This window comes from Danio aesculapii, chromosome 12 (assembly GCF_903798145.1).
Source record: "Danio aesculapii chromosome 12, fDanAes4.1, whole genome shotgun sequence".
Taxonomy (NCBI): domain Eukaryota; kingdom Metazoa; phylum Chordata; class Actinopteri; order Cypriniformes; family Danionidae; genus Danio; species Danio aesculapii.
Window position 1 is genome coordinate 20,390,846 of NC_079446.1, and position 16,664 is coordinate 20,407,509.

At 31.9% G+C, this 16,664-nt stretch overlaps 1 protein-coding gene across 20 annotated transcripts in view; it reads right to left on the minus strand.

The window, feature by feature from the left end:
- The window catches only part of svila (supervillin a), a 98,745-nt gene that overhangs the window by 33,833 nt on the left and 48,248 nt on the right, over positions 1 to 16,664 (minus strand). For 16 of the 20 annotated variants that reach the window (XR_008838626.1, XM_056469298.1, XM_056469295.1 and 13 more), the window contains 7 exons: positions 14,558 to 14,622; positions 13,635 to 13,771; positions 11,336 to 11,431; positions 7,593 to 7,878; positions 6,582 to 6,650; positions 3,908 to 4,265; positions 750 to 900 (listed from right to left, as the gene is read on the minus strand). Coding sequence is in view for 19 of the 20 variants with exons in the window: in XM_056469298.1 (XP_056325273.1) it covers positions 750 to 900; positions 3,908 to 4,265; positions 6,582 to 6,650; positions 7,593 to 7,878; positions 11,336 to 11,431; positions 13,635 to 13,771; positions 14,558 to 14,622 (1,162 nt within the window). In the remaining variant the exon portion in view is untranslated. The remainder of the gene's footprint in view (positions 1 to 749; positions 901 to 3,907; positions 4,266 to 6,581; positions 6,651 to 7,592; positions 7,879 to 11,335; positions 11,432 to 13,634; positions 13,772 to 14,557; positions 14,623 to 16,664) is intronic. The other 4 variants (XM_056469304.1, XM_056469314.1, XM_056469302.1 and 1 more) reach the window with 3 other exon arrangements.

Sequence of the window (16,664 nt, forward strand, 5' to 3'; positions counted from 1 at the left end):
ACAAGGATGCAGGATGAGGACATAACTGCAACATCACTGATCTAGTTCAAAGTCAAACTGTTAAATAAAACAACTTTGAGCATCTCCTTTTAGTAGCATAATATTTCACTAAGCTATTTCACTAAATGTAAAGAACAACGCAATCGACACATTCAAAAACGCACACAAACATACTTATACAGTCATAATTGAACATACACTTATAAAAATATAAGCGAGCCTCATTTATGCTTTTCAGAAGCATCAGCTTTCGGTCCTTGTCAGACATACTTTAACAACAATTGCATAACAACATGCAATAACTCTAAATCAAACGCTAAATCTACAGTAAGTACACACTTATTAATATTAATATTACTAAGAATTTAAAGGGACAGTCCACTCAAAAATAAAAATTCACACATTCTCAAGTGGTTTCAGTTTTTTATTTCATCTTTTGACCACAAAAGAAGATATTTTGAAGAATGTTACAAACGGGTTGTCATTGTTATTCATACTATGAAAAAATACTATATTTTTTGTAAACCAATGTCTGTAACATATTTCTAAATATCTTTTGTGTTCAACAGATGATGAAAAAAACGAAACCGGTTTGGAACAAGTGAATGGCGAGTAAATGATGACAATTTTACACTAAACTATAGGTTTCAATACACTATAAACTTCAGATTTTTTTAATTTGACTGACTTTTACATACTCAAAACAACTATAACAAATCCTTTCAGAGACATCATATCAGCTACTTCACCTCTCTTTGATGGACATCTGTCTGGCAGACATGACGTCTGAGAGCTCGTCTCCGTCCTCTGTTTTGAAGTCGCTCTCCTGCTCTTCTTCTCTGGTGTGGTCCTCGTGGAGAGAATGGCTCTGTAATGCAGATACAGCAGCGGCAGGAAGATCTGTTGAACACAGACACAGGAAAGGGTTTAGAGCAGCTTCAGTGATACAATCAATAACAGCACAGCGTCAGGCGGAGTCACCGCAGACCAACACTCTGACACGCGTTTAGTTCTGTCAAAACTGTGATGAATGTGTGCGAACTGCTGCACAGGAAACGAGTGTCAGTTTCTAAGCATAAAAGGAGGCTTTGTTGATCGTCCTGTGACAGTGTGGCTTACACAGACATCGTTCTGTCTTTTCAGATAGAGGAGAGTTATAAAATCAGCAGCCTGCATGACAGACCCAAAACAGGAAGACGGAATAGCAGTAACTCGCATCACATCCTATACACACCTCTCTTTTTGAAAAGTCACAGAGATATCAGTAGACAGCACATGTGCAGCAGACACTGCAGGAGGCCATCATAACATGCTCACTGACAAAACAAACAGCACATGATGGGGCTGAATTGTAAATGAGAGAAGTAGTTTCAATGTCACAAAGTATATTTTGATGCTGTTATAAACTTGGACATTGTTAGTGGGGATTTGTGAGTAAGTTAGAGTAAGTTATTTAGGTCAGAGACAATCACTTGTTTAACTTTAAAGTGGAAAGTTTCACAGGGTATGGTTTTATTTGCACATATTTATTGATCATACTAAAGAATTTAGTAATTCCACACAAGTCATCTTAACTTTTTTTGTTTACCTTGTGATTTAAAGATAAAATGTTTTTATTCATTTATTTATTTATTTACTTATTTATTTACTTATTTATTTATCTATCATTTAAAAAGTAGTAATGAAAGTAATTAAACTGATAAACTATCATTTTTGTTATTAAATAATTAGCTAAAAAATCTAATTGTGTAATAACTCTCTGCTTGTTATTTTTATGAAAAGTGTGATACATTTATTTAGGCATTCTCTGGTAAATGTCATCTTTGTATTAAAAAGTATTCTCATTTCTTTTTCGCTCTGTAGTATAAATAATTAATTAATAATATCAGATACATTCTACACATTTAGCAAACATCCAACGACAGCTGGGACCTGACCTCTATCCCAGGGGTCTTTCTGCCCTATTTAGGGGCTCATCTTACCAAAAGCGAGGCAAGCCTAAATTAAAACCAAAAATAAGTAGATGTTTTAATCTATATATACACCTTCCTGTACATAGACTTTTTTCATATGTATTCTAAAATAGAGAATAAATGATCAATTTACATTTGCACGCAGTCCAGTACATGTACAGGAAGGCTAGTGTGCCTTACATGTATTACAGCTCAATACCATTCCAGTTTTAAACGCATTATCAGTTATCAGCACAACAAACAAAACACTGTTCCACAGCAAAAGCACATAGAAACAGCAAAGCCTGTTCTCAAGCTACAGCAATCAGGAACTACTGCTATTATTTACTACTATTTGCATAAAGCAGCACTTCAATCCAAGCCTTAAAAGATTTCATTGTGGCTGTATGTTTTTCATCCAAACAAGACGCTTAAAAGAAATGCCTGATTTTATCCTACAGGCACATAGGGAAATATATGCTAAAGAATTAGGACAACAACTAATTTAGGAGCTCATCTTAACAAAAGCTAGACAAGACTAAAATAAAAACAAAAATAAGTAGATGTTTTAATCTACAGTATATTTACACCTTCCAGTACATCTATTTCTTTGATATGTGTTCTTATAGAGATAATAAATGAAATTGGTACTCGCTAATTAGCAGTTAATATCCCCCCCCAACAAAAATTCTGATAATTCCAGAACTGCTATGATGTGCATCTAAAAATTCAACATACAGAAAATATGTTATTATTATTATTTTTTTAGCTTTTAGACTAGAGATGCCCAAACTTATTTGGCCCATGGTAACCTTTGATTTGACCCGCCACCCCATCTAAGAAGAGAGAGAGAATAGTGGGAATGGTTTAGAGATTCATTCATTCATTCATTTTCTTTTTGGCTTAGTCCCTTTATTAATCTGGGGTCGCCACAGCGGAATGAACCACCAACTTATCCAGCACGTTTTTACGCAGCAAATGCCCTTCCAGCCGCAACCCATCTCTGGCCAAAGGTTAGAGATTGTCAATTCAAAGTTAATGTAACCTTTTAATTGTTTGTTATATCAAAAAAAGCTAACTGAAATTAAATATTCCAATTTAAATGCTGTAGTTTAGTTTGAAATGTACATACAGTCACCCGACAGATAAAGGACAATGTAGAGACTTTGGCGAGCAAATCAAGGCAAAGGCAGATTCTGCTTAACCACTGTATTCAGCATTAAACTCCACTGTGTTATAAATGTGATTATGTTATATTATAATTTATAATTAAAAGTTATACTGCATTAGTTCACACAATTTAAAGCAGTGTTTTCTACTTATTTTTAAATATTATGAAACAAATTAGGAAATTACCCATGGCAACTTTAATGTAAAATAGTTTGGTATATTTATCTTCAGCCCACGGCTCTCAATGATATTTGTTTTTTTGCCCTTCATACAAATTAGTTTGGGCACCCCTGTTTTAGACAAATTAAATAATTAAAGCAAATTATATAATTTATTCATATTATTGTTTTTGCACTACTAATATTAATAATTACATTTATAAAACTAATATTTGTTTTCTCTGTCTCAAACACCACTATATTTATTATTATTAATACATTATTCATTTATTTTTATTATTGTTGTTGTTGTAGTTGTGACAATTTTTAAATAGGTTCAATAGTACAGCACTGATATTTCTTTATTGATCTCTTTATTTTTTTATCTGAATGGATAGACTCATTTAGCAATGTTGTGTTTACTGTACACTGTAATGAATGTCTTAAATTTCAAGTCTTGAACTTGTTCTTCCTGTATTTAAAACAAAAATGATACATTTTATTGTATAATTCACATTGATTGTTCAAGACCAGCAGGTGTGGCAAACCATTTCCCCCCTTCTTACTATGTTGTAAGGTTTTTTTTTGTTTGTTTAAACACAAACAGACACACTAGTGTTCCTCTACCTGTTGTGTGCTCTCCATCTGTTTGTGAAAGGTCTTGAGAGGTCACCGCCACAGCCTTACTATCCCAGTCTCTGGCCGGCTGAGCATGCGGTGTCCGTTTAACGATCTCTGGAGAGGGAAGTTTCCTCTTCCCAGTGCTCAACAGCAGCCTTTCCCCTTCAGCCAGACTCTGATGTGTCTGGATCTCCTGGCCAGGCTGAGGGTGGTGCGGTGGAGAAACGGTCTGCTCATAATATGCAGGCCCAGATACATTTGGCATGGTCAGGTGGATGTCGCCCGCATGTTCAGTGGAAACAGTGGAGGATCTCATGGCTGAGTTAGAGCTGGGTGCAAAACGAGCTCCAGCTGCAGGCTGAAACTACGACAAAAGAGAGGGATGGAGAACAGGTGGAAATGGAAAGTGAAGAAGGAAAAGGTGAGAGAATGAGAATGAGCATTTTTAGAAAGAGGAAGATCATGATGGAATGGGATGAGAGAAAAAAATTGAGTCAGCGTGGACAGGAAACTAAACATTCACCAACAGTTCATCAGCACAAACACACACACACACACACACACACACACACATACACACACTTTGATCATGCTGAGTAATCAGTGTGTGACTTCCTGTGGCTCAAAGACAAGCGTCAGAATAACAAAATCATTCACAAAGCCATGCCCATTATACACTGAAGCGTTCCCAACATGACCTCAGAAACAGACACAGTGAATCACAGACACGATCGATAGAACTCTACTGTGTCAGCAGGGCTTTGGGCAGAGCTGTGGGACACATTCAGAACAAGAGCACTGACTTCTAAATGAAGTCCATTCAGCAAAATGATGGTAATTGCAGAGACCTATTTCTGCTATTGTCTCAAAACCACATAAAAAAAAAAAAAGAAACCTTCCATTTATTCAACAGGGAATTTTCTTTAAAGTCAAAACCCAGATCACCTTCATTGACATCAGCAGAACCATAACACTTTCCCCAGAGAACTGCTTGGTCACATTATACAAGCGGTGTGACCATTTAAATATTCTTGTAAGAGAATAATAAAAAAAAAAAAAAAAAAAAAAAATCAATAATAAAAGAATTTTTAAAAAAAACTAAACAAAATAAGTGTGTGTGTGTGCGTGTGTGTGTGTGTGTGTGTATGTATGTGTGTATGTATGTATATATATACTGTATATATATATATACACACACATATACACACACACACACACACACACACAGTTGAAGTCAGAATTATTAGCCCCCCCTTTGATTTTTATTTTATTTTTATTTTTTATATTTCCCAAATTAATGTTTAACAGAGCAAGGACATTTTCACAGCATGTCTGATAATTTTTTTTTTTTCTGGAGAAAGTCTTATTTGTTTTATTTTGGCTAGAATAAAAGGGGTTTATAATTTTTTTAAAAGCCATTTTAAGGTCAAAATTATTAGCCTCTTTAAGCAATTTTTTTCTATAGTTAAGCCTTTAAATGTGACTTCAAGCTGAAAACTAATGATTTGAAAAATATCTGGTAAAATATTATTTACTGTCATCATGGCACAAAAAAAAACTAATCAGTTATTAAAAAAATAGTTATTTAAACTATTATGTTTAGAAATGTGTTGAAAAAAAAAAAAATAGGCAAAAATAAAATAAAATAAATAAAATTCTGGGGTTAATAATTCTGACTTCAACTGTATATATAAAATATTTATCTTATTATGTTTTAATTTTTAATCCTCTTAAATAGTTTCAAATTTATAAAAATAAATAAAATTTGAAAATCAATAAAATCTGTAAAAAAAAAAAGAATATTCAAATTTACAAAACTTAACTTTAACAAAACTTCAGGTGAAAACAGAACAAAGAAAAAAACGTTTATTTTTTAAAACAAAAGTTTCTGATTATTCATAAGTGTGTACATTATAAAAAGCGCAATCAGTGACAAGTTACTTACTGTAACAGTTCCAAGTTACGCATTTTTTAAAAGTTGATGTAACTTAATTTTTAGAGTTATGCACAGTTCATTCACTCAATTTTAAGGCAATGGGTTAACTGAACAAATTTTTTACAAGTGCAGCACAACTGCTCCATATGCAACACAGTTTTAGGGCAAGTTGTTTGTATATTATTTGTCTAGTATTGACCTAAACTGTTAAAATGTTGCAATTTCTGATTGATTTTCAAATTTATGCAAGTCACATGCTAAAAAAATCTGTTTTCTCACTGACATTTCCATTATTAAAATGTATGCAAGCCTCGGTTTCCAGTTGATCCATTTCTCCATTTGCACACAGTCCAGTCCAGTACATGTACATGAATAATATTGTGCTTTAGATGTATTATAGCACAATACTATTACAGTTTAAATGCACAGTTATCAGCACAATCAACAAAACACTGTTCCACAGCAAAAGCACATAGAAACGGCAAAGCCTGTACTCAAGCTACAGCAATCAGGAACTATATTTGCATAAAGCAGCACTTAAAAGATTCCAAGCCTTAAAAGATTTCATTGCGACTGTATGCTTTTCTTCTAAACAAGATGCTTTAAAAAATGCCTGAATATATCCTACAGGCACATAGAGATATATATGCTGAAGCATTAGGTCAATAACTGTTTCTAAAACAAGGGATGATGGTTTTACTGCAGGCAGAGAGTAAAACCTCAGGACCTATAAAACATTCTCACATGTTCCAGATCACTGAGACCCATTGAGAACTCAGAATCCTCATCGAACATCTCAGAACCAGAACCATCCTGCATCAGAGACAAACCGCTTTAAAAGCTCAGTCATGCGTGTATGTGCATGTGTAAAAGTGTGAGATTGATTGCAGGCCTGTGAATGTAATATTTCATTATATGCCCCGCAACAGACCTTACATTTATATTAATTAATCATTTTTTACCCATTAAACATTTTGCGAAATGAACTTAATTAAAAAAATAAATAAAGTAAAATATAATATAATAATAATAATAATAACATGATTATTATTATTATTAATTAATATTATTACAATATTGCAATAATGTAAGGTTAATAAATATCAGCCTCTCTTTTTATGAACCTGGGTGCTGAACAAATTTGATTAAAAATCTAAATAAAAAATAATAAATAAATAAATAAACAAACAAACAATATATATTGAATTTCTGTGACTATAATCTTCATAAATCAACAAAACATAAATGTAACAAAAAAAATAAATAAATAACAATATGATAATTATTTAAGTCTAATAAATCATAATAAAATAATAGAATAAATCTAATAAAATCCATACTAAAATACTTTTTAATTGTCCCACAGAAAGAATTTCTTGATAAAAATTAAACCGTTTTTAAATGATTTAAAAAAATAATCACTTCAAAATCTCTATAGATAAAGATTCAAATAGGAGATTGCAAAAGTATGTTTTATATTTAGGATGTTATAGCAATAATAGATGCAATGTAATAACCTTTTATATTTTTTTTAACAATAAATGCATTCATTAGGCTTCTTTACGACTTTGTTCATTTGAATCATTTCTCTTTAGTATTTTCAGTGTTTAATCAACCAAAAGTATGCACACACTGAAACCCCACACGTGCTTGACCAATAATAATTCAAGACTACAACAAATGCAGTAAACAAATACAATTATCACTTGTGCATGAATAAATATGGTTCAAAGAAGTTAAAGATATGATGTGTACCTGTTCGACTTCTCCTAGCGTGATTGGTTGAGTCTGATAGCGGGCGTTGCTCCTCCGTGCACGCGTGTCTCCTCTAGCCCTAGAGCTGTGGCTGGACGGCTGGGCCAGACGGTTAAAGAGTGCCATCTTCTCTGCTAGAGTGAGTGTGGAAAGGTCTGGCTCCTCGTGTCCACCTTCCCCTGGAGAAGCGTGGCGAGCTCGATCTGTCTCCGTTGCCTCCTGAGCTAGACGAACCTCTCTGGCCTGCTCTCTCACCATGGAGCTCTGCTGAGACGAAGCCTGCAAGCTGTAGGGCACACACATAAAATCACTTGTAGGGCTGGGTGACTCCATGTACTACATGGAAATCAAAACAATAATAAAGAAATGACACAGTTTTATCATGTTAGATTGAACACACATGCAAGTGTCATATATACAGGAAAGCATAATTCATGTTACAATATGAATAGTGTAAAAATATAACCATATTTTGGGATGCGTTGTTCATTCCAGTCCATTTATCCACACAAATGAATAAATGTTTGTGTTAAAGATTCTCAAGAATAATTAATAATGTACATATACAAGATTAGCCAAAACTGCTAGCCTGTGAATTATTAAATATATATATATATATATATATATATATATATATATATATATATATATATATATATATATATATATATATATATATACATACATACATATATATATATATATATATATATATATATATATATATATATATATATATATGTATATATATATATATATATATATATATATATATGTATATATATATATATATATATATATGTATATATATATATATATATATATATATATGTATATATATATATATGTATATATATATATATATGTATATATATATATATATGTATATATATATATATATATATATATATATATATATATTTATATATATATATATATATATATATATATATATATATATATATATATATATATATATATATATATATATATATATATATATCTATCTATCCACAGTTGAAGTCAGAATTATTAGCCCCCTGATTTCTGTTTAGCGAAGAGTAGATTTTTTTTTCAACATATTACTAAACATAATAGTTTTAATAACTCATCTCTAATAACTGATTTATTTTATCTTTGCCATGATGACAGTAAATAATATTTTACTGAATATTTCTCAAGACACTTCTAAACAGCTTAAAGTGACATTTAAAAGTTTAACTAGGTTAATTAGGCAGGTTAGGGTAATTAGGCAAGTTATTGTATAGTGATAATTTGTTCTGTAGACAGTCGAATAAAACATAGCTTACAGGGGCTAATACTTTTGACCTTAAAATAATAATAATAATAAAAAAAATGCTTTTATTCTAGCTGTAATAAAACAAACAAGACTTTCTCCAAAAGAAAAAATATTATCAGACATACTGAATATTACCAGATATACTAACAAAATATTTCAGATAATAATGAAATTTCCTTGCTCTGTTAAACATCATTTGGGAAATATTTAAAAATGGGAATACTATTCAAAGGGGGGCTAATAATTCTGACTTCAACTGTATTTATTTTTATTTATTCCCCAAGTGCTGTTTAATGGTGAGAAGACATTTTTACACAATTGTTGTAATGATGAACTTCTAAAAAATGTTGCCTTCAACTGTATATCTTCATTTTTAAGCTTATAGCAGCACCTGCAGACCAACATTTCATGCAATTTATATAAACAATTTTATTGAATAAGGGGAAAAATGCAATTCAGTAATGCAAAAGTGATTCATATTGAGTCAATCTAGGGCCATTTATACTTGCAAAATAAAACAAAAAGTTTTGCAAACAAAAAATAAAGTATTGAGCAAAAAAATAAATAAATGCAAATGATAAAGCGAAAACTAATTTTTGCAAAATAAAAATGAAATTTGGAAACAAAAAAAAAAGAACTGCAAAAAAAAAATTAAATTAAAAAAAATATATATATATATTTCGCAACATTTTTATAGCATTGCCTTTACAAAACCTGTCCAGTGAAGTGCAAAGTTCATTTTGATTTGCTTTTTAAACAACTGTGAGTTTTTGATGCAGTTTTTACTTTGCACTCAACATTTCTGTGTGTTTCACTTTGTGGCCATAATTTGACAAGGGGGCGGATTCAAAACTTGGGCATTTACAATATATATATATATTGTATAATATATTATGTATTACACATGGAAAGCTCAACACCAAATAATTTACAAAAACACAAAAAGAGTAAACTACAAAAATCATTCAAACTAAAATAAAATTAAAAATAAAACAAATAAATCAATGTAAAACAGATATTGGCAATGGCAAGTTATATGATATAAATAAATTAAACATTTTAAGGCAATTTTTGTTTTCAGTTTAGCCAGGTTTTACATTTACGGCAGGCAAGGACCTGCCTCCATTTAAGTGTCATCAGCTTTCAACGAGGTCATCTTACAACCCAGTAGGGGGCGGAATGCAACTATCATTTGCTTGCCAACCGCCATAAAACGTTGAAAGACGACAAACAAAATTAAACTATCAATTAGACATACCTGAACTTCTCTCGTGTGCTTCTGCTCAGCCATGCTTCTGCTTCTTCTTTCACAGTTTTATGGCAGTTGGCTAGCAAATTATGACGTCGCTTAAATGGAGGCAGGTCCGGCCTGCCGTAAACTCCCAAGTTCCCTTAACTTCGCCCACTTGTCAAATCAGGGCCGCAAAGTGAAAACAGCATCGCAAACTCACGGTGGACTAAAAGGCAAGTCAAAATAAGCATTGCAATTGATGGGTTTTGTAAAGGCAATGCTGTGAAAAATGTTTTGCAAATATAGAGGTTTTTTTTTAATTGCAAGTAGTTTTGTTTGTTTTTGCACTGCTAGATTTTTTTGTTTGTTTGCAAATTTTATTTTTATGTCTCAAAACTTAATTTTTCCTATGCAGTTCTTTATTTTTGTTAGCAAAATTATCTCAAAAATTAATTTTCGCTTTGTGATTATTGGAGATTTGCATTTATTTTTTTGCTCAATATTTTTTGTTTGCTAAAACTTTCTTTTATTTTGCAAGTATATATGGCCCTAGATTGACTCTATAAATCCAGACCCAGTTTTGATATACTGTTTCTATTTCGTGACCATACAAAACATTACTGACATTTTGTAAAGTACTTTTAGTTAAAATATACTACTAATTAAAATGTTCAACATATACTCAGGATCACTTCGTTTGTACTTAAGTACCACAAGAGGGTGCTGCTTGTTAATTTTTTCAACTTTCAAAATAATCCTCAATCTTTAAAAGAATAGTTTCCATAAACATGACAATTATGTTATCATTTACTAACCCTTCACTAGTTTCAAAACCTGTTTGAGTTTCTTCTGTTGAACACAAATCAGATATTACAACCAATATTGGAAACTGTTAGCCAATAACTTCCATAGTATTTAGTTTTGATGTCAATTGGCTACCAATGTCAATATGGTTTCCAACATTCTTCAAAATGTATTCTTTCGCTTTTTTTAGCCAAAGAAAGAAACATTTACGGGTGACTAATGAGGAGTAAATTCTCATTTTTGGGTGACCTGGTGAAATGGTGAGCAATTTTCTTTTTTTTAAACAAGATTTTTTACATGTGAACACGCAATGCATGCTCAGTGACAGACATTAGTATTAATAAGAGTGACCATGCCTTTATTTCACACATATGTGCTCATGTAAGTGTTTATGTTTGTCCTGGGTACCTGTATTTGGTCACAGAGCTGTTGACTAGAGTGGGACTAGGAACGCGCGTTATAGAGGTTTGTACAGTCACGGACTGTGACAAATGGCCAGGGGCACTTTAAACCACACAGAGGAGGAGGCAAAGAAACAGAGACAAAGGGAAGAAACTGAAGAAACAGATCAAAACTACATACAGTACACCACATAAAGGAAAAGAAAGAGAAAGACAACTGAAAGGAAAATGGAATTAAAGGATTAGTTCACACAAAAACTAAAATTAGATTAATAACATGTTGTTACAAACACTTGAGACCTTCGTTTGTCTTCTGAATAAAAATTAAAATATTTTAGATGAACTCTGAAAGCTCCCTTATTACAACTTATTTAAAGTTTAGAAACATACAAGAAAACGTTTTCAAACAGACCAAATGCCTTCAGTGGTTCAATCAGGATATTATAAATTAAGCTATTGGGAATACATTTGTGTGCACAAAAAAAAAAGTTTGAACAGAATTATTCTTGTAGCATTAAAATTTTCCAACTGACACATGCACTGTTTTTACAATGTTTTTGGTGCTTTTTGTACATTGAGTCAGGGCCATTGCTGTCTATGGAGGATGGGAGAGCTCTCAGATTTCATCTAACATATCTAAATTTGTGTTCTGAAGATAAAGGGATGTCCCAGTGCTTTGAAAAAACAGAGTAATTACTGACAGAATTTTCATTTTTGGGTGAACTATCCCTTTAAGAAGAGCGCAGATATTCATACATACACTTGTTCTTCCAACATTTTCTTTTTATTAAATGCAATATGCTGCATATACTGTACAACCATTCCTAAATTTGAGGTCAGTTAATTATATGAAGAAAAAATAAGAGAACATTAGAGTGATTTAAATTAATAGTAAATGTAAATATTTTTTTCAAATATATTTTTTATATTTAAAAAAATTCTATTTTATTAAATGCTGCTCTCTTTTTCACACACAAATATAATTTAGAAAAAGGTAACAATGAGCATACTAAGCAGTTTAATTTTTTGAAAAGAAATGTTTATTGCCATCAGTTACTGTAAGTAAAACTGTAATAAAACTTCATTGCATATATATTTTTTTTAAATTATATTTTTGGTCAAATTATTTAATATAAATCTTACCAACTCCAAACTTCAGAATGGTTGTTTTTATCTTTTCTCAATCTTTTTAATGTTTATGCAATGCCAGGCAAGGCAAGTTTATTTATATAGCACTTTTCATGTACTATACTAATTCAAAGTAGGGTTGCACAATATATATCGTTTCAGCATCGATTTTGCAATGTGATCGTTCTCAATAGTCACATCGCGAGTATACGCAATGTTGAGTGTGGATTACAGTTTATCATTTCGCAAGTGTTTTAGAGGCCTGTGACTGTGTGAGAGTTTTAAAAGAATTCAGGCATAAGAAATTGCACCGTTTGCAACTTAAATTAATAGCGATTAATATTATTGAATTATTTGGTCACACTTTACGATAACGTTTCATTAATCTATTTACTAACGTGAACTAACTATGAACAGTTCTTGTATAGCGTTTATTAATCATAGTTCGACATTTACTAATGTATTAGCAACATCCAAATTCATGCTTGTTAACATTAATGCACCGTGAGTTAACATGAAATAACAATGAACAGCTGTGTTTTCAGTAACTAATGCCAATAAACATGAACAAATACTGTAATAAATGTACTGTTTATTTATAAATGCATTAACTAAAAATAACTAAAACAAAATTATTGAAAAGTCTTACGAATTGTTTATAAAATGAAGACTATGCAGTTTTACATTTAATTATCATTAAATTAATCTATTTAATTTGTATCTTTTTCTATATTGGATTTATCTTAGCTTCTAGATTGTTTATTATATTTTATGCACTCCCCTACAGAATCATTGCAATTAATCTAAAATTATCTAGTGAAATTGTATTCATATCGTAATACAGTATGTATCGCAGAATAAAAAAAAATATTGCAATGGTAGATTTTTCCAATATTGTGCAGCCCTAATTCAAAGAGCTTAACATAAACAGGGACAAAAGAGACAAGAAAATAAAAACAACAAGGAATACAAATGATTAAAAACAGATAAAAACACATTCAAATGTGTTAAAAACAGGTTTTAAAGGAATGAAAAAAAGAAAGAAAGACAATAATAGTTCATAATAGTTCAACATGTAGACTGTAAATGTTGAATATGTCAAACAGTAACCATGTTTTTGCAAAAAAAAAAAAAAAAAAAGCCTCGCTTAAACTATTGAATGGGTCACACAAACTTACGTAGCAGCAATGACTACTTCCTCTGTGGTGACTGGCTGAGTGCGGGATCGATCTTGACCTCTCCTCAATCTCCGCTCAACAGCAGGATTACGACTCCATGTCTTTAAAACGGAACCATCTGAAGTCTTTTCAAGCTCCTAAGAAACAGTAAGACTTCATATATAAAAAAAACTATCTTTACACAGTAACACATACCATAATAATAATAATAATAATAATAATAATAATAATAATAATAAACCGTTTTCCCTTTTCAGTCACACTCACATTTTTCACATTTTTAGATGTCACTTTTGAGGAATTTAGAAATATGCATGATATGATAATTGCAGAGTTACGGACTGAGGTGTGTCCTCTTTGCGCATCTCTTGGAATGCAAAATTGAATAAACAAGTAGAACCACAGACAGGATTCATTTGAAAACCAAAACATCTAAGCGTAGGCAAAGCTGGTAGACATCAACGACATGTTCTGAACGAACCCAAAGGCTATTTTTTTAACAACAGATAGCAAAAGAAAATGTAAAATAGCACAGAATCCATCCTTCATGCATAAGCCTATCCCAGAACGCACTGCGACAAGCTCAAAGATATATTTCATTTTCATTCAGATGGCAGGATGACAAACTTGCATATTTTACACACCACAAAAATCATCAGAAGACTGGTGGCATCTCATTTAGACTGCAGCATTTCACCAAACATTGATGTCTTGTGGATTTGTTTGCATAAATCTAGCATAAACTATAAGCTGTAGTTGATTTGTATGTATGGTTTGAGTAAGGGGTAACATTTATTTCAAATACACAAGTTTAAACTAATGCAGGATGTCTTAAAAAGGCCACCTTAAAAGGAGGGGCCGGGATGCTCTCCATGAAGCAAAATAGACAGAAGCAGATCACTTTGGATTGAAGCAGCACATACCCTGAACAGAGAGCGCTTGGCAGCTACACTCAGCTTTGCTCTCTCATCCAGTTTCTCTTCATCCACTGAAAAAAAAACAGAAAAAGAATGAGTCAGAAGCTTTTTCATATATTTTATGAAACTCTGAGACATTTTTTAGAAGACAGCACAATGTTAAACACATAGTAAAAAGATTACGTAAGCAGATTTTTGCTTCTATGCCATGATTCAGGTTCAATTTGTAAAAGCCACAATAGTGCAAAATCCATTGTATTGCAAGGTGTTTTACATATGAATGATGGAACACAAAAAAGTCTTATAATTTAAGTTAAAACATTTGTTCCCAATACAATTAATGATTTATGCAAACTAAAAATCAAAGATGTAGTTTAAATTTTGCAGATTATGAATGTTACTTTTTTAAAGATGAAGGCAGAACATTAAGGTACAGTAATACACTAATGTTCAAATATTTGATGAAAATGACAATAAAGATATTCATAATGTTGCCAAATTTTTTTAACGAACTATATTCCTTCAAAGAATCCTTAAATGTACCATGGTTTTCCAAAAAGAAACAACAGTATCTAAATGCAGCCTTTACAACGCAAGCTGAGGGCGTGCTCACACTATGCTATCCGAACGATGCCCAGGCGCATTTCCCGGTTCATTTGACAAGTGTGAGTGCTCTGAAACAGGCTCAGGCATTGTTCAGTTGGCCGGCCCTGGCCCAGTTGGAAGAGGTGTGCCAGAGCGAGGTTCGATTAGGCTTTAGCACGGTATGCTTGTAGTGTGAGTGCAAAGCGCACCTGAGCCTGAAACTGAAGATGCGACGTCATTTTAAGGGACTGTTTCATATGGATTTATTAATCCATCTTGCTGTTAAATGTACGCAACCTGTCATAGTTTATAAAAGACGCAAACCCCTTACTGCACCTCAGCTGCATCTTCAGCAAACCTCCTAATACCTGCAGCACGAGGATTTTTATTATTATTTATGAGCGTCGAAAGTGGCTGATCTGGTTTCACTGAATTCCAAACAGCTAAAATGATATAACTGAAGCAATCTCTACTGTGCTGAATGAGAGCGCTTCTCTTCTGTTAAACTGAACAGCGCATCACAGATGATCTGCAGATTTATGTAGAAAGATTTTGGGAGTATCATAGCTAAAAACTTAATATTTGAAATAAAAAAAAACACATTTTTAACTTCACTTTAAATGTTTACAATGCAGCTCCAATTAGATCTACTTATTTTGTAAACAAGTCTCTTATGATAAAAGATATAACATCTCTACTACAAGACAGAAAATATTACTTTACAAACTGTTTTCTAAATAAATCATATAAACATTTTCATATCAGTCAATAATATTACTTAAACTAATTTAAAAACTGATTTAATATAAATGTACACACATTTACACAAGTAAATAAATAGACTCGATGGGCTCAAAATCTGCAGATTTCTGCAAGCGCAGATTACGTGTGGGCCTACTTATAACTAAAGTTTCTTATGAATGTAGAAATGTTTGCTGAAAATTCAACTGTCACCACAAAATGTCAACATTTTAGAACAATTAAAAAAAAAATTACAACAGAAAATGTATTAAACTTGAATAGTATTAATGTTTTTCAAATCAATAAAATAAAGGCAGCCTTATCAATAAATGTTTTTACTGTATTGTATGTTTGTTTCATTAAAAACTAAAGCACTGCATACTGAGTTGACATTGCTTACACATGCAGCAAGGATAGAAAAGCAAAGCAATGCTAGTTTCACCAGAGATCCAGAGGCTCCAAAAAGTAGGTCTGTTGCTCTCTGGTGTATTCATGGATAACTCAGCCAAACTGCACAGTCAACTGCTTCAGTTTACACTGACAGAGCCATGTTTTTAAAGAGCTTTTGTAAGTTAAATCTCTTAGTTCAGTGTTACATTAACAATAACACATTGCATGCAAAATCATGTCTGTTTATGCAACTGCAACTTCTGTAATGTTACTGTGTCACCCTGCCCATTTACATGCTTATAATGTTCAGCTAATAAAGTCTAAGATAAAGTCACACTAGCAAGCTTTCTTTGCGGTCTATTTTAAAATGTCATAATAGAAAGTTATGCTACATTAA